This window comes from Malus domestica, chromosome 16 (genome assembly GCF_042453785.1).
Source record: "Malus domestica chromosome 16, GDT2T_hap1".
Taxonomy (NCBI): Eukaryota; Viridiplantae; Streptophyta; class Magnoliopsida; order Rosales; family Rosaceae; genus Malus; species Malus domestica.
The window spans coordinates 11,971,104-11,990,742 of NC_091676.1; the positions used below are offsets into that span (position 1 = coordinate 11,971,104).

The 19,639-nt window shown below is 37.7% G+C and overlaps 1 protein-coding gene across 1 annotated transcript; it reads left to right on the plus strand.

Moving 5' to 3' along the window:
- Positions 1–1,149: 1,149 nt before the first annotated feature.
- On the plus strand, positions 1,150–6,149 carry LOC103403559 (putative beta-D-xylosidase). Its single transcript, NM_001293868.1, is given in 7 exon segments — positions 1,150–1,630; positions 3,397–3,678; positions 3,892–4,061; positions 4,178–4,275; positions 4,375–4,725; positions 4,839–5,252; positions 5,337–6,149. Coding segments are annotated over 7 exon segments (2,325 nt in total). The 5' UTR covers positions 1,150–1,222; the 3' UTR covers positions 5,939–6,149.
- Positions 6,150–19,639: the final 13,490 nt, after the last annotated feature.

Below are 19,639 nucleotides of genomic sequence, written 5' to 3' on the forward strand. Positions count from 1 at the left end.
GAAGAGACAAATGGTTTTGTTTCATCGCTGGTAGAAACTCGAAATCGCATAGGCACGGGATTGACTTTCTTTTAGGTCTCGTGCAGTCTGCGCAAGCAAAAGTCACGAGAGCAAATAAAAAATTTCTGCTCCTATTCCTTTTTGTGAAATAATTATGGAGGTGGATTGTCTGCCCTCCAATTTTCATACTCTTTCCATACTCTCTTGTGATGTGTGGTTACGGTTAAACCACGTCAATATTTTATATTAATTTTTTATAGAAATAATAAAACAAAAAGTAATAGAAATATAAAATGTTGACGTGGCTTAACCGTGACCACACAAACAGGAGGAATGAGGAGAGTATGGAAATGGAAGGGCAGACAATCCACCTCCAATAATTATAACTTAAAAGGACTAAACACTGCATTGTTAAGACAGAAAAGCTTCCAAGACACAAATTCTTTGTCCCTTTTAATCATTTATCCTAATTATTTTTCCCCGGAAAATTCTAAAAATCGCACTGGTATATAAATTTTTCGTATTTGTTTCTGTGTTGATAAATTATACAGAGTCAAATAACTAAACCAAGATTATAAAGACCATGTGTCCTTCAATTTGGCTACAAGTCTGGGATTTATCTGGTTCTGTTGAAAAATTGCATAACCGTTCTCCACATTCCCTGTTAAATATTTAGTTTGTTCTTTTCTCAAATTAACTGTAGTGACAAATTAAAGAAAAAGAAAGTAGATTTTATGTCTTAAATATTTATGGTAAATATTCTTGAATTATTTTATGTCTCCTCCTTTCCCATTTTGCTTCATGGTTCTCAGGTTATGGCTCATACACTTTTTTAACTATACCTCCTTACCCTAAGTCTCCATCCTGTGCAACTGCGTGTTGCACTGAATCACTGACAGACTCATCCCTCCACTTGCTCTCTCTCTCTCTCTTCTTTTTTTTTTTTTGGTCGATCACTATCTTTCTCTCTCTCTCCTTTTTTCTGTTTTGGTGGGCTTCAAAGTCTATAATCTGATCGTCTACGTGGAAACTCAATCATGAAAAACCTCTCCTCCCTCATACTTCTCATCGCATCATCATAAACCATCCTCCAAACGCAACCTTCTTAAAACCCTCCCTATAAATACACACACACCAAACCTTTCACTCACAACAAATACAAACTCAAAATATCACAAGAAAAAGGGAGAACAATACACAATATTCCAGTTTTTTTTAAAATATGGCATACAATATTGCCAAACTCTCACTTCTTTCTCTTCTGTTCTTATTTTCTTCCCTCTGCAGCATTGCAGTTGTGCATGCTCGTCCACCCTTCGCCTGCGACCCTCGAAACCCGATAACCAGAACGTTGAAGTTCTGCAGGGTGAGGGTGCCAATCCACGTTAGGGTTCAGGACTTGATCGGACGGCTGACATTGCAGGAGAAGATCGGGCTGTTGGTGAACAATGCCATTGCTGTGCCTAGGCTTGGCATTCAGGGGTACGAGTGGTGGTCTGAGGCGCTTCATGGTGTGTCCAACGTGGGGCCTGGAACCAAGTTCGGTACCTTTCTTGGGGCTACTAGCTTCCCTCAAGTCATCACCACCGCTGCTTCCTTCAATGAGTCGCTCTGGGAGGAAATCGGACGGGTGAGGATTCTTCTTCTTTTTCTTTTGTTTATTTTTCTCATCGGTATGAAATTTAGAATAGAAAATATAAGAGGAGGCCAAGTTCTTTTTTTTCTTTTTTTTAAATATACTTTCCATCAATCATGTGATCAAAATTGTCATATATATATATATATATCTGTTTAATACTAAATTAATAATGTAAACTATTAATCGTGTAAAGTGATACATATTTTATGCTACCGAACATTATATAATCAGATGCAAACGATTAACTAACATCCGATTTTGATTAATTATGTGACAAATATAACATGATAACTTTCTGTGAACGAAATGTTTTGTGATTTGTTTTAAATAATTAACATTTTAAGTGAAGGGAGAGAGAGGTGCAATTTGCATGGATACATGTAACATAGTGTTACATGCATTGGAAATTCCGCGAGCTACCTAAATTTAACATCCCTTTATGATTTGGATAATATTGGTGGCAAATGATAATGACAAACGACTAGCAAAGCTAGATTTAGCCTTAAAAACAACAACAAAAACGATATTTTCGGCAGCTAATTATTGTGGTTGTGGCTCTTGTTTATTTTTCTTTTATGATTAAAATTCTCCACTGTCCACACAGACTTATCACGTATATAGCTGAATTATATATATAAGATGCCCATTATAACATGCTTCCATTAAATATAGGTTATACTATTGTCACACTTAATTTTTAATTACGAGTCGCATTAGCTATGTTAACTTATACTAATTTAATTAGTAGCCAACGATGGGCAGACCCAATGTTTAAAGTATCAATACATGTGGAAATATCAATATGTAAATTTATGAAAATAGTGATAGATAGACATAATCGATGAATAGACCTTCGACATAAATTTTGAAAATTTGCAATTGGGTGGGATATCAACTCATTCAAATTTAGTTGAAATTAGAGAAAAAATTCTCAATTTTTTTTTTTCAAAAGTTCGAAATCTACAATACAATGAATTCTGCCAAAATTTATGTAGGTGAATTAGGAAATATCATTGATAATCATTGATTTTCCTATATCTCGTCGATATAGGGTGAAGTTTGCATTTCACACCCCCCTCCCCTCCATATCGATCTTTGATTTTTCGGATATTTCGATAAAAATATCAACAATTTCGTAGATATTTTAAACATTGGGCAAACCTGAGTTTAATAAAGTTACTGGTGATATCCCATTCTGCACCTAAGTTCAAATATCTCTCTCTATTATTATAATAAATTCAATCTAGAATGTCGCTGGTATAGAAAAACAGAAAAGAGACACAGATGGGTGCAAAGTATTGATGAGTTCAACTTGGCAAGGTGCCATCACTAATTTGGTGAATTTACTCTCACCACCCCCTTTGGAGACCCATCTGAGCTTCTAAAATTGTTACCTTGGATTATGGTATAACCAGACACCCATTATTACATGTGATAAATATTGGACCATTTTCTTATAAGGTAATGTTATCTACACACCAATTTTTACTTCACACTTTCTCTCAATTTTCAATTGTCCAATCAAATGAATTGAAAAAAATCAATTGCCAAAAATTAACAAAGGTGTGTGGGAGGTAAAAATAGGTGTGTGAATAACAATTTTCTTATTCTAATGGCAAAACAGAAAATAAATTAATAAAGTTCATTTATCAATCAATAGTTCCCTAATTGAAAACCTACTCACTTTCTTTTATTAGAAAAAAGTGAAGGGAAATTATTATGCGGTCATATAATTTTTATTTTATTTTATTGGACAGGTTGTGTCTGATGAAGCAAGGGCAATGTACAACGGGGGTGCGGCTGGACTGACATTTTGGAGCCCAAATGTGAACATATTTCGTGACCCGAGGTGGGGAAGGGGGCAAGAGACTCCTGGGGAAGACCCTATCTTGGCTGCCAAGTATGGTGCTAGGTATGTCAAGGGCCTCCAAGGTGATGGTGCTGGGAATCGCCTTAAGGTTGCTGCATGCTGCAAACATTACACCGCCTATGATCTCGATAATTGGAACGGTGTCGATCGGTTCCACTTCAACGCTAGGGTAACAAAATCTTAACCTAACTAGCTAGTCATCATTATGTATGTTCAAGTATATTTGCATGCATAACGTGTTATGTTGTCAAATTGTCAATGTAGACCTAATAATGTTTCGATTCTCGAATTGACAGTCTGACCTCGTAACATATTAGATTGTCAGACAAAATAGCATTTTTGTATATGCAGAGGTAAATAATATTTCGTGTGAAATGTGCAGGTTAGCAAGCAGGACTTGGAAGACACATATAACGTGCCCTTCAGAGCCTGTGTGGTGGATGGGAATGTTGCTAGTGTTATGTGCTCTTATAACCAGGTCAACGGAAAACCTACTTGTGCTGACCCTGAACTCCTCAAAGGCACAATCCGTGGTCAATGGAAACTCAATGGGTGAGTCCCATTGATTTGAATTATCACTTGAATTGCTTATGTATTATTTTCTTAATTTGTATTTGTAGCCTCTAATTAATTACTGATTAAGTGTTTGGTTTATGTGTCCAAAAAAGGTATATTGTCTCGGATTGTGATTCAGTTGGTGTTTATTATGATAACCAACATTACACCAAAACACCAGAAGAAGCAGCTGCATACGCAATTAAAGCAGGTTGTTAGCGGTTTAACCATTTTATATGAGTTTAATGTTATCTGGTGCGTCTCAAAAGAGGAAGTTAAGAAAATCTAAGCCCAATTTTGTAATAAGCAGGTTTGGATTTGGATTGTGGGCCATTCCTTGGCATCCACACAGAGGCGGCAGTGAGGTTTGGCCAGGTAAACGAGATCGACATTAACTATGCGTTGGCTAACACAATCACGGTCCAAATGAGATTGGGAATGTTCGATGGCGAACCGTCAGCTCAACGATATGGAAACCTAGGCCTAGCAGATGTGTGCAAACCATCCAGCAATGAGCTAGCCCTTGAAGCTGCCAGACAAGGCATTGTTCTGCTTGAAAACCGTGGGAATTCGCTACCCCTCTCAACCATGCGCCACCGTACTGTGGCTGTAATCGGGCCCAATTCTGATGTTACAGAAACAATGATTGGAAATTATGCAGGTAAGTCTACTAAAAATGTAAAATTGTGCATATATATTTTGTCGCTTTAGTCTAATTTTCTTGGCAAAGATTTAAAATTTAATCCATTGGATATTTTTTGTAATTTTATATAGGTATTGCATGTGGTTACACTACACCACTACAAGGAATTGCGAGGTACACAAGGACCATACACCAAGCTGGGTGCACAGATGTTCATTGCAATGGAAATCAACTAATTGGTGCTGCTGAGGTTGCAGCTAGACAAGCTGATGCAACCGTCTTAGTAATAGGCCTTGACCAATCAATTGAAGCAGAGTTCAGAGACCGGACCGACCTCCTCTTGCCTGGACACCAACAAGAGCTGGTGTCCAGGGTGGCTAGGGCTTCTAGGGGGCCGACCATTCTGGTCATAATGTCAGGCGGCCCTATTGATGTGACGTTTGCAAAGAATGACCCTCGCATTGGAGCGATTATTTGGGTTGGGTATCCAGGCCAGGCTGGAGGAACTGCCATTGCTGATGTTCTATTCGGCACTACAAACCCAAGTAATGCTTGAACTAATGAGAAACTTATGTTTATGACCGACACGCTGTCACGTGATACTTATTAATTATGTTTTGTTTCTTTAGGTGGAAAGCTCCCTATGACATGGTACCCTCAAAATTATGTGGCCAACCTGCCAATGACAGACATGGCCATGAGAGCAGACCCAGCAAGAGGGTATCCTGGTAGGACCTATAGATTTTACAAGGGCCCAGTTGTCTTCCCATTTGGGTTGGGCCTAAGCTACACCAGATTCTCGCACTCCCTAGCCCAGGGGCCTACATTAGTCTCGGTCTCATTCACCAGCCTCGTCGCCTCCAAAAACACAACCATGCCAGGCAACCACGACATCCGAGTGAGCCACACAAATTGTGACTCACTCTCACTCGACGTCCACATTGACATAAAAAACAGCGGAACCATGGATGGGACCCACACTCTATTGGTGTTCGCGACCCCGCCGACAGGAAAATGGGCCCCCAACAAGCAGCTGGTGGGATTTCACAAGGTCCATATCGTGGCCGGATCAGAGAGACGAGTCAGGGTTGGCGTCCAGGTGTGCAAGCACCTCAGCGTCGTTGACAAATGGGGGATCCGGAGAATCCCATTGGGCCAACACAAACTGGAAATTGGTGACCTGCAGCATCATGTTTCTGTTGAAGCAAATTTAGGAGAGATTAAGTTTTAATTAGGAGCTATCAAAAAATTGATAGTCACACCCAAAAAATATTATCTGCGATTAGTAATCAATTAGTAATTAGTCCTCTTCCGTTTCGAAGTGAAAGAATAGGAAGGAAAAAGGAAAGTTCAACTGTAAAAGTAAAGGAAAAACGATCCAAAGATAATATATTGATTGATGAGGCTTAAGGTTTTTAATAAAAAATTGTTCATACTTTATTTTATTTTGATCTAGAATTTGGAGCGTTTGGAATGTTGCACTAAACTTACGTCTACGTATAACATATTATTCTATTCATTCTCACCATTCCGCTAACCTCAATAACTTTTTGAATGGCTTTAATGGTCATACCGTTATTGAGCATGAGTACGCATTTTTAGCGTACCAGAGCTCCTTCAAGAAGGAAATAGTTGCTTGATTGATACCAACGGCAACAATGCAAGGTTAGTTTGTAGTTATACTCAAAAGTAGGTACACATTATCCCCTTTTTTCATCCTTTTAAGAATTTGAAGTTGTTTGGTTGATTATCTTTTTAATCTCTAATGGATTTTCGTGCCAAAAGAAGAGAATCCGTTAAAGAAACAAGCTGAAAATCCACCAGCTGGTAAACATATGCTCCATTAGCAATCGCAACTTCTCTCCGTGACTTTTCCTTTGTCGCCGATCCTAATTCCGATTAGGGTCGATGGCAGCCCTTTCTTCTTCCTTTTTCTTTCCTTTTTGTTTTCCCCTGCTTTTCTTCTTGCATATTCCATAACCTTTGCACCGCTGACTATCACTAAGCTCTCCATCATCTCAGATCCACTCATCTAACAAAAATCAGCTTAAAAAGATGTTTGGTAAACACTTAAAAACAGTTTATTTTCACAGTTTTGGGTGAAAAAAAGCTGAAAACGTGAAGCAGTAAAAATGAGTTTATTCTCACAGCACAGCAGAAATAGTTTTTTTTTTCAAAGCACAACAATACCAAACCAGCCCTTAATATCCCTACTAGGCCTCCAAAATTAATTTGATTAATTTTCAAGAAAAAAAATGCTGGGAGGGTGACGAAGGCTTTTCAAAATACCGAGCTGCTGTAATGTTCGTGTTTTAACACCCAACAAAACTCAACTAGCTCACCTCTAGTATTACGGTGAACCACTAAATTAATCACAAAACGACCAAATATGCTTATGACCACGAGACCAGACACAGACAATACAAATTGAGTATATGAAGTTGCATCTGTTGGTTTGAATTTTAGGCAACATTCACAATGTTTCAAAAGAAATGGCTGGAGTCTCCCACTTGTCTAATGAAAAAGAGTAGAGTTTTCTCCAATGCCTTTTATTCATTGTCAGTCAATTATGAACCGTGTGTTGAGAGTACGGAATATATAAAGTTCGATAGAGTCCGAAGATTTAAGTACTTCGAATTCAGATTATAGATTGTTGAATCATGGGAAGATGGACTCATACCGAACTACAGGCACAAGGGTAGAGACGAAATTCTATCTTTTGGACATTGCATTTATCCAAGTCTCAATCTCCAAGTTTGTCAGTTTTTCTTACTTTCTTTATAGTTGTTTATATTAATCTCATACATAATTGATGCTGTGATTTTTTTTATGATTATTTTTGGAATTCTTTTATATTTCTCATATTTTCTAATATTGCTCCAACACTTATTACCCATCAAATATCCTCACATTGATGGCTTGCAATGGGAGTAGGATTATCTCCCTTCCTATTCTCATCCCCTTCCCTTCCCTCCTCTTACACTTTGTTTTTTGTCTTATTGTCTTTATAAAAAAATCAATATAAGATATTGACGTGATTTAACCGTAATCATTTAAGTAGGAGGGAAGGAAAAGGGAGATGGATTAGGAGGGGAGAGAATATCAACTCCCATCAAAGCAAATCGTACCATGGGCGCGGCCTGAACCATCCCAAGTTTTTCGATGTTTCCCCCTTAATTCACAATCGTTTAGCTTTTAGTTAGTTTTACTGGTTCTCAATATCTCTCATTTGTTTTCCCAATCTACCAAGTTTTGCGATGTTTCCACCGTTAATTCACAATCGTCTAGTTTGAAGTTAGTTTTATTGGTGCTTTACTTTCTCATTCTATCGATTTTTTTATTGTTTGGTAATGGCAAATTTGTGCAACTTGGCTTATTTAGGAGTTAATAGTTCTTCAACTCTTAATTATCACTTATTCATTTCCCAAAAATATTGTTAGACCCTAACAACTTATTCCTTCTTCTTAGCCGAGTAAATTCTTTTTAATTAGGGAGGAGATCGAGTTGTTTTGAATTTAAGACGTCTTCTAAGATTGAAATATGATAACACTAGAAAAATCGGAAGCTGGTATTCAGTAATTGTATGGAAAAATATAGAGTTATTTTTGTGACAGTCCGTCCCGAAATATTTATTTTCGACAGCGTGAAATTACTTATATACCCTTGGATGTTAAAGTGTGTTGTGTGTATTGTGTACTTAGGTTTTGATCCATCCATTATTTTCCTAAGTTTTTAGAACTAAGGGAACTAAAAAGGACTTAGTTTTGTTTGGTTTGTGACCAACTAGGACCACACACACAAACACCCATACATTTTTTCTCTCTCTCTCTCCCGTTGACTATCTCTCTCTTCCCTCTCAGATTTCTTCTATCTTTCATACAAGTCGTACGGACAACCTTGAAGCTTCACTTCCCATCACGGATTGAGCTTGTAGGTACCATCATCATCTTCATCTTTTCGTCACAAGCTCAACCATACCCTTTTCTGGTCGTGAAACCTTCGAAACTCGAGAACCAGAGATACTCAGTTTTGGTGCACTGTTCATGCACATGTAAATGTGAAGTTTTTAGAAGATTTTAAGCCTTTAGGAAGCTTTAGAATGTCCTCACGAAGCTCGGAGAAGAAAAACGAGTTGTTTTGGACGTCGGGAAATTGAGTTTGGCAAGTTTGAAATTTAGCCGGAAATATCGTGCTTTCTCCAGCGAGATTCCGTGATTTTTGGAGCTTGAAATTGGTAAGTTTGTGTTCTTCTAGTCCTAAGCTTCATTTTAGTTTTCATGAAATTTGGTTGAGAAATAGATGAGAAATGAAGGTTTAAACATTTTCCAGTTTTCTGGCGACGATGGCGACCGACGAGGTTCACCGGAGAAGAAAGAAGAATATTCTGTCAGAGTTGATGAAATATTCCTAACGGCAGCTAACGAGGTCAGGTTAGTTTTAACGGAATATTCTAATTTTTAGCGGAATATTCCCTAACGGTGGTTAAGGATTCAGTCAGGGTTGGTCGCGCGTGGTGGCGCTTGGGACGTCGGAAAAATTTTCTAAAAATATGGGGATATTCGTGAGGTTGTGTAGATCACGTTGGTATATTTAAACACCTCATTTGAGCAATTTATGAGAAGTTATTAACTAGTTTTGTCTATGTACTTTAAATTAACGTTGTTATAGTTGTTTCGCATATAGGGGAGACTTATCCCGAGGACGAGAGCAGTCAAGGGCGACTCGGGGGCTACGACCATTTGACATACCAGTGAGTGGGCTTTTAGTTTTCAGTATATATTTATATACTTGATATTTTCCCAGAAAATGTGTTTAAATGAAAGTATGCTTTGAAATGCCATGCATATAAATTTATATTCAACATATGAATTAGTATATGATGCATAATATGAATTGGTGCTGTGGACGCTCAGGTAAGTACCAGGTGAGTTATGTTTTGTTATATGAGATACTAATAATGTGAGACGAGATTGAGAGCTCATAAACCTGCACCCCGGGTGATTGTGATTTAGCCAGAGATATGATATATGCCTGTTTATAATGTCACCTCCCTCATCATATGCTCACATTGGATCCAATTTAGGTGTACAGTTTTGTCGTACAGACCATTATAGGTGGTTCCGACTCGTAGGTGACAAGCGATTTATCGTACAGCTATCATGAGAGTGTAGCATTGAGCATAACTGTATTACACCCAGTCTTGTCGTACAAACCTTTATAGTGGTTCCAACTCGTATGCAGTGTAGTGTCGTATAGGTCACTTGCAGTGACTCCGGCTAGATTGACTAATGAGCTATGAATTCAGTCGTACAGACCTCTGTAGGGGTTCCAGCTAATATGTTATTTTCCATGAATTTATTTTCACCTGATTACTTATTTTGTTTTATATTTTGGCATGACATACTTATGAATATGGATATGTGAAGCATGAATTGAAATATATATATATATATATATATATATATATATATATATATATTGTTCATGCATAAAATTGGGAGGTCTTGGAACAACGTAAATCCGACCGTGAATCTGCAAGAAAGTAAAGAACACAAGATGTATCGTGGTTCACCCCAATGTTTGGGCTACGTCCACACTGATATTGTATTTCTCTGTTTGTGAGAGGATTGTGAGGGAAAGAGAGCCTCATCTTTGGGGAGGTGAGGCTTGAGGTTTGTGAGGGTGATGAGACCATTTTATAGAATAAGGGCTCCTCACTTATTACATATTTGCCCTTCATTTATTACATAATTACATTTGAGTCTCCCGAGTATTTATACGAGGTCTAAATACGGAGGCCCTAAGTATGGTATAAATAGTAGTTCCCCAAGTCTTCAGTCAAGATAGTCTTTTGGCTGGAGATTTGAAATTCAATCCATGTGTAGGCCGAAGTAACTATATGTCATCTTCAACTGATACTTGATATGAGGCCGTGCTTGATGCGTAAAATTACTTGACACACAAATTAAACCCTCTTTTTGACAATTGTAGTATAGATGTAAGTAGGGTATCGTTCTAGGCCGGGGATTAGGAGGGATTGCTAATCTATTCTAAATTAATTTAAAAATATTAAACAAGACTCAAGGACACAAAACTAGGCTAAAAACTAGGCTAAAAACTCGAAACACACTTAGAATGACTCAAAATAATGAAAACAATCAAATTAGACACTAGGAACTGAAATGGACGGAAATTGAATTAAAAGACTAACAACAATGAAAACTAACTAAATAATATAATTTAATAATGGGGGGGGGGATTTGGTTTTGACGAGAAGTAAATTAAACTTAAATAAATTACAGAATTGACAAAAGCATGAAATTAAGGTGAAAGGATAGGTGACGGACTAGCTAGAGGGTTCTTCTCCACACATGACACATATGCAACCTAAATTGATTTTCAGTTGTTCTTTCAATAAATTGTGAATGACAATGTTCCAAGTTAATTAGGTCCGCTTAAATTAACTCTTAGATTTCCCTAGATTCATTGGATTGAATGGAATACGCATTACAACCAAATTATTCCTCATCAAAGTCCCTAACTATGGAATACGCATGATAGAGACATTCAACAAAGATCATTAAGTTCAACGGAAATCATAACATTGACTAGGCATTCATAACTATGGAATACGCATGTTAATCCAGCCTAGAATTCACTTAACACGATTGTGGATAACAACCTTCACTACTTGTGAATATAAGTTCATAACGATTAGGTGAAATTCACTTATATTCTAGCATCAAATTCATGCATGTAAATTAAGTATGCATTCTTAATCGACATACAAAAATAAGTTATCAATCAAGCAGTTAAGCAAATTAAATCACAACTCAGAAATCACAACTGAAGGTAATCAATTCATATTACAAATATATTCATGGCTTTGAATTAACCTCTAGCCAAAATAAATTTAGCTACACATTATTCTCAAATTAAACCAAAAGTTAAACATGGGTTTGAGAAGATAAAATCAAGAAAGGAAGATCTGCCGTGCTTCTGTGCTTCTGCCCTCCTGCTCCGTGTCTATCTCCCCTGTTTCTCCTCGTCACCCTGCTGCGTCTCTCTGCCCTCTGACCTCTGTATCTATTCCTTTTTTTTTCTGTTTTCGTTTTCTGTTTTCTCCCGCACAGTTTTCTGTGCTTCTCTGTTTCTGCGCAGTCCCTGGCCAGTCTCTCCTCACTGCTCTCTGCCCTCCTTTTCTGCGCTGCCTTGGGCAGCTTCCCGTGTCTCTGCCTCTCTCTCTGCCCTTGACTTCTGCTAGTCTTTATTCCCCTCTGCCTCTGTCCTCTTATATTTCCTTTTTCTTCTTTCCTTCTTTCCGTCAGTGTTTCTCTCTTTCCTATTTTTCTATTCTCCTTCTTTCCTTTTTTTTATTCCTTTTTCGCTGGCAGCTTTGCTGCCTCTTTTCCGTCAATTAGCTTCTTCCTTCACCACATGAATCATGATGATGTTTCAAACATCATCATGACTTATCATTATTATTATTTTTTAATTTAATTTAAAAGCTGATCTACACAGACAGTTTTGACGAATTTATTACATAAAATTTCACTTGTTCCATTTTTATTTTCTTTGCATAACAAATCCTATAAACACAAAAATAACGTAAATAGCTCAAAAATATAAGGAACTAACTAAGAAAAGACGAGTGAATTCGAAGTAAAAATATATATAAATATGATCCGATCAAATACCCCCACACTTAACTTTTGCTAGTCCTCGAGCAAAACAAAGAAAACAAGAACAAGAAGTAACAAGAAAAAACATTAGCTTCCCCCTATGTGACCCTCATAGAATTTCATTCGAGAACACAAATCAACAAGAACCATAGCTAGCACCAAACAAACTAATCCAAGTTCATCTTCCTTATTCAAATATTAGCAGTAATCTTTGAATCATCCTTGAAGTGTAGTGTGTGAGATAGCCATGCTAATGCAATTTTAAGTTTTTATTTTTAAAATCATCATATGCAAACTAGCGACCTTCTCACGGAATAAGCACTCAATCACACATGTGTTTAGTTTTAATGTGTTTCGCTCAAAGAATCAAATGTGAAAGTTCTACCATAAGCTTGCATAAATATCACTTCTCCACAGTCATAATTGCAAAACTTAAATCAAGAGGACTTTTATTGGATGTAATGAGGTTTAGGGATAGGGCTATTGAAACGATAGAATAGGAAAACATAAGTTCCAAGCTACATTGCAAGCAATTCTTTTCTTTAGATTTATAAGAACTCAAGCTCTCCAGCAATTCTTCTAGCATCTCCAACCCCACCCTTAAACTGAAACTTTAAAAACTTTTTATTTCATTTGTATACAATCTTTCTTTTTCTTCTCTTTTTTTTTTTTTTTTAATACAAACATGAAATACTCCCACACTTATTCTTTTGCCAAACACCTTCAAAGTACTTCACAAACGTTTCTCATAAGACAATCTCGCATTGCTCGCTTGGAAAGGGTAAGGAAAAATGTTTCAGGTATAAGGGTAGACATATCTGGTGATAAGAAATAAAAGGCTCAACATACACGGCTCAAATTGGCAATCTAATGATATCATTTTTCTTTGGGAAACATGGTTATTTGGGCCATAGTGGTAAACCTAATGCCTCTATCATTTCCAAATTCATGCAATCAATGACAAACATTTCGAAAGATCGTTACGCAAGTTCTAGAGATGTATCTCACATAAGTTCATCACACATGAAAGAATAGGAGTGTATGAAAAATGCACACACTTTTAATAGGCTCAAAAACTCACATAGGATATATATATGGTCACTAAATTCACATATGAAGCTTTAATTCATACTTTAGTTTCACATTAACAAGGCTATGTGCATTTGGTTTTTCAAAGATGGTCAAACATGTACAAAACTAACAAGAGAATTAGGAATTTCACAAAACACATGTTAACTAAGTTCTTGATAATCATGATTCAAATTTGATCTAATTATATCATTGGGTCGGGAAACTAACAAAAATCTAATTCAAAACAATAAGGGAAACAAGACAATATTTTTGGATTTTTAAATTTTCCGAATTTTTTTTTTAATTTAAATTTTTTTTTAAGAAAACAAAACTAATTAAGAAAACAAAAAGCAACAACACAGAAACAAATGAAACCAGTTCGTAGTCGAAGGTACAAAAAATTTCAATTTGGTCATTTTTTTATACTCTTTACCCCCAAACTTAAACTGGACATTGTCCCCAATGTCAGAAAACACTATAATGCAAATAAAAATAAAATAAATAAATAATAAGAAACAAAATAAAGCAATTGGACTGAAAACTTCCCTAGTTTGCAGTAAAACCAAGCGATGACCCCCCCAAGCTAAAATTCTGCAATCAACTTCAAGGGTGGAAATAACCAAAAATTCCTGCAAATAAAAGAAATAATTCAGTTAAGTAACGCAAGAAAATGTAAAAAAAAAAAAAAAAAATTGCAAACGAAAAATTGAAAATCACGATAAAAGATAATGAATAGAACTAATAAGTGATCATTGGTCGTGCTTGTTGACTTTCCACAGCTTTCCTCTTGAACGGGGTGACACTTAGCTTTTTACTTGCAAGTGATGATTTGATGATATTGTACGGCGAGGCTTTTCTCTTTGGCGATGTTGCAATTCCTTATTTGTTCTCCAAGCAGATGTGGCAGCTTCTCTAGTTCTTCATCTCAGACTCCTTCCGCTGGGATGATTGTGCAAGCTGCATTCTTCTCTGCTTGTTTCTTCTGCACGACGGGCAGGCACGAGGGAGAGGTGTTGGTCTGTTTCTTTCTTCAATCTTTCCAAGTGCCCACCTCTTGCTCTCTTTCTCATTGTCCTTAGTTGAGGATGAATCAGCACGTTGTCTCCACATGCTTCGAGGTATCATCTTCACTTCCCTTATAAGTGAGAGACAAAGAGAAAGCATAAGATGATGAGTACTCGAGAGCAAGAGCTGGCTGGAGAAAGGACAGGGAGAAAGCATGATATGAGATACTCTTGCTTTCAACCTTCATGATATGAAATACTTTTGCTTTGGATAGGTTGTTTGCAGAGGTACCCCAAGGAATAAGGAACACTGAGTGACTCGAGAGGGTGTGTTGGAAATACATTCTCGGAGATGAAGAAGTGCTGAGAGGGTGTGCCTTTGCTGTGGAAGGCGAAGGTAAATACTTATAAGACTTTTCTTCACAACCGGAACTATTCCCTCACTCATTGTCGGCATCCGGTGGATGGATGAATAGTACAAATTACGCGCTTTCTGACAAAGCTGCCCGTAATTTCCGCAAAGCTGCCAGTTGCATGTGACGAGTGACGAGTGACGACACGTCTGGACAAATTGATCTTTTGAAATCCGGGGTTCGGCTCGTGGTTTCTGAGCAAGCCCAAATTTTAAGAAATGAAACGCCTCTTTTGAGAAAAGAATCCGACTTTTGAGAAAGGAGCCCCGACTATTCGATTTGCGAGATGACGCTTCTCTGAGGAGCGCCTCTTTGATTTCTTCTTTTTATAGAGGCGTTAATTTTGTTCCACAACACACTTGAGCTCCCTCCTGTAAACACTCCCTTCTTGCACTTCCAAAATCTTAATCAGCCCGACTCTCTTCTTTCTTCACCACCTCTGAAAAATGTCTGGCCCTTCCGATCGTCGTTTTGACTTGAACATTGGTGAAGAGGCAGCTCCGCCTTCACCAGACAACATATGGCGCCCATCCTTCATATCCCCTACCGATCCCCTTACCGTGGGGGATTCGGTGATGAAAAATGACATGACCGCTGCGGTGGTGGCCCGGAACCTTGTCACCCCCAGAGATAACAGACTGCTCGCTAGACGGTCTGATGAATTGGCGGTTAAGGAGTCTCTGGCTCTTAGCATGCAGTGTGCGGGTTCTGTGTCCAACATGGCCCAACGCCTATTTGCTCGAACCCGTCACGTTGAATCGTTGGTGGCTGAAATACAGAGTCTCAAATAGGAGATTAGAGGACTCAAGCATGAAAATAAACAATTGCACAAGCTTGCACACAATTATGCCACAAACATGAAGAGGAAAATTGACCAGCTGCAGGAAAATGATGGTCAGATTTTACTTGATCACCGGAGGTTTGTGGGTTTGTTCCAACCGCATCTGCCTTCGTCTTCTGGGGCGGCACCGCGTAGTGAATCTCCAACTGATCAATCTCCGATACCTCCTCCTTCCGTGGCCCCGCCGACTGCTGAAGCTCCGCCGACTACTGAAGCACCACCTGACCAATGAATGCTATTAGTTTACACATCATTGTAAAATATTTTTACTTTTATGTTTTTTTTTTTTTTTTTTTTTTTATTTTTTTTTAGGTGTGTTTTGTTTTTGTTTTTGTTTTTGTTTTTTTTTTTTAAATCAATGTAAAATATGTAAATCAATGTAAAAAAGACTTTGTTTAACCTTCCCCCACACTTAAACTAAATAACACAAACTCACAGAAATCAACCAAATAACACAACTAACTGAACAAAACAAAATGAAAGCAGTAAAGATAAGGGTGTAAGAATGCAAATCTGATTTGGTTAGCGATTCCAAAGTCTCCCTTCGTTGAATGCTTGGGTTGCCTCCCAAGAAGCGCTTGATTTAACGTCTTTAGCCGGACGAATCTTTCCTTTAAACTCCACTCGGCTCCAAAGCATGGAATTTATCTTTTAATGGGAGGTGATACTTGAAATGATTCGGCAATGGTTTAAATTCAAGAGTGGGTGCCTGAATCATCAAAATCAGAAACATGTTAGTATAAATTAAAATTAAAATTGGAGAAGATGGCTTACTTTCTTTTTCCGACACAAATTCAATGACAAACACCACATTTTTGAACATTTCTGGGACTTTGAACTTGGCCAGGTTTACTATGATGGTTGTGGCTTGTCCCGTGTCATCAAACTCAACTGCTTTGGGCTTGATTGTCTCATGCACAGCCTCTTGGATGTATTCTTGATATGCTTCAACCACTTCATTTTCTTGAATCCCTTTTCTTGGTGTGCAAGGTTCTTTGAACGTTTCAATACCATCGGGAACTTGTTTTGGTGCACCAAGAATTGGGATATCACTTTGCACCTTTGGAAGAGCTTCCACAATGTCTTTTTCACTCTCTTTGATATTTGGAATAAAAAACCTGCAAGGACAAAGGACATTCGGTGGAATAATGTTAGAATGAAGTGAATTTAGAACTTCCTCACCTGAGTTGGATGACATAGGGATTTGAGGAGCTTGCAGCAAGAATTCTTCTAAACTGCCCAGGTCGTCCTCCTCCTCTTCTGCTTGCAGCAGCAATTCATCCATGTTCGGGCTGTGTTTGGATGGTTCTGGGACAGCTTCATCCTTCATGTCTCCTTCCAAAGTGATGGCTTCATCGATTTCACTTTTTGATTTTGAATTTGCAATGTTTGAGTTGGAAAGTTCACTTTGATCTCGAATCTGTGCCATGAATTCCACAATCTGCCCAACTTGCATCTCCAATTCGTCCACTCTTTTGACTCGGTCTTGCATCTCCTGGTTTTGATTTTCTACTCCCTGATTCAAAGAGGTGAGTAACTTATTAAGTGTATCATTATCCAAGGACATACCTGAATTGAATTGGGTTGATTGTTGTGGTGGCTGTGACGGTTCATATGGCCACTGATAGAACTCTTCCGATGGCGGCAATTGTTCTTCTTTTTGTGAACCCTGCGCCAAAGAAATTAGTCCTTCAAGAATTTCATTATAATTCACGGGCATACTTTGATTTGATTGGAATTGTTGTGGGGGATGATGTGGTGGCTGCATAGGTCTTGAATAGAACTCGTCATATGGCTGCCAATATGCATCTTGTTGAGCCTCCTTGGCTTGATTTTGTGAGCCCTGCACCAAACAATTTAATTCATTAAGAATTTGATTATAATTTATTGACGAACCTGAGTTTGATTGAGCATATTGCATAGGTTTTGAATAGAACTCCTCCTCTTGCTGCCAATATCCATCTTGTTGGAATTGTTGAGGTTCCCCCCACATATAATTTGAATGATCTCTCCAAGCCGAATTGTAAGCGTTGGAAAACATGTTGTTGCTTGGTTGATCATAGCCTTGATAACCCCAAGCATCTTCGTTCACAGTGAATTGAGGATGTTGATATCCTTGCCCATAGGGCACATCAAATGTAGGGACACTTGGCATTGTGGTCCTTCCGGCAATCTGTGACAATTGAGAAGTAAGATTCGCCAATTGAGCTTGAATGTTAGCAAAATCCATGTCTTACTTCTCTAGACCCTGAAATCAAAGAAAACTAAATCAAATATCAAAAGTAACACAAAACAAGGAAAACAAAACTAAGTCAGAAACTAAAACAAAAACAAACTAAACAAAAAGAAAAGCACCAAGGGATTAGCAAAGTTGCTAATCCCCGGCAACGGCGCCAAAATTTGATGCGTAAAATTACTTGACACACAAATTAAACCCTCTTTTTGACAATTGTAGTATAGATGTAAGTAGGGTATCGTTCTAGGCCGGGGATTAGGAGGGATAGCTAATCTATTCTAAATTAATTTAAAAATATTAAACAAGACTCAAGGACACAAAACTAGGCTAAAAACTCTAATAACTCGAAACACACTTAGAATGACTCAAAATAATGAAAACAATCAAATTAGACACTAGGAACTGAAATGGACGGAAATTGAATTAAAAGACTAACAACAATGAAAACTAACTAAATAATATAATTTAATAATGGGGGGGGGATTTGGTTTTGACGAGAAGTAAATTAAACTTAAATAAATTACAGAATTGACAAAAGCATGAAATTAAGGTGAAAGGATAGGTGACGGACTAGCTAAAGGGTTCTTCTCCACACATGACACATATGCAACCTAAATTGATTTTCAGTTGTTCTTTCAATAAATTGTGAATGACAATGTTCCAAGTTAATTAGGTCCGCTTAAATTAACTCTTAGATTTCCCTAGATTCATTGGATTGAATGGAATACGCATTACAACCAAATTATTCCTCATCAAAGTCCCTAACTATGGAATACGCATGATAGAGACATTCAACAAAGATCATTAAGTTCAACGGAAATCATAACATTGACTAGGCATTCATAACTATGGAATACGCATGTTAATCCAGCCTAGAATTCACTTAACACGATTGTGGATAACAACCTTCACTACTTGTGAATATAAGTTCATAACGATTAGGTGAAATTCACTTATATTCTAGCATCAAATTCATGCATGTAAATTAAGTATGCATTCTTAATCGACATACAAAAATAAGTTATCAATCAAGCAGTTAAGCAAATTAAATCACAACTCAGAAATCACAACTGAAGGTAATCAATTCATATTACAAATATATTCATGGCTTTGAATTAACCTCTAGCCAAAATAAATTTAGCTACACATTATTCTCAAATTAAACCAAAAGTTAAACATGGGTTTGAGAAGATAAAACCAAGAAAGGAAGATCTGCCGTGCTTCTGTGCTTCTGCCCTCCTGCTCCATGTCTATCTCCCCTGTTTCTCCTCGTCACCCTGCTGCGTCTCTCTGCCCTCTGACCTCTGTATCTATTCCTTTTTTTTTCTGTTTTCGTTTTCTGTTTTCTCCCGCACAGTTTTCTGTGCTTCTCTGTTTCTGCGCAGTCCCTGGCCAGTCTCTCCTCACTGCTCTCTGCCCTCATTTTCTGCGCTGCCTTGGGCAGCTTCCCGTGTCTCTGCCTCTCTCTCTGCCCTTGACTTCTGCTAGTCTTTATTCCCCTCTGCCTCTGTCCTCTTATATTTCCTTTTTCTTCTTTCCTTCTTTCCGTCAGTGTTTCTCTCTTTCCTATTTTTCTATTCTCCTTCTTTCCTTTTTTTTATTCCTTTTTCGCTGGCAGCTTTGCTGCCTCTTTTCCGTCCATTAGCTTCTTCCTTCACCACATGAATCATGATGATGTTTCAAAC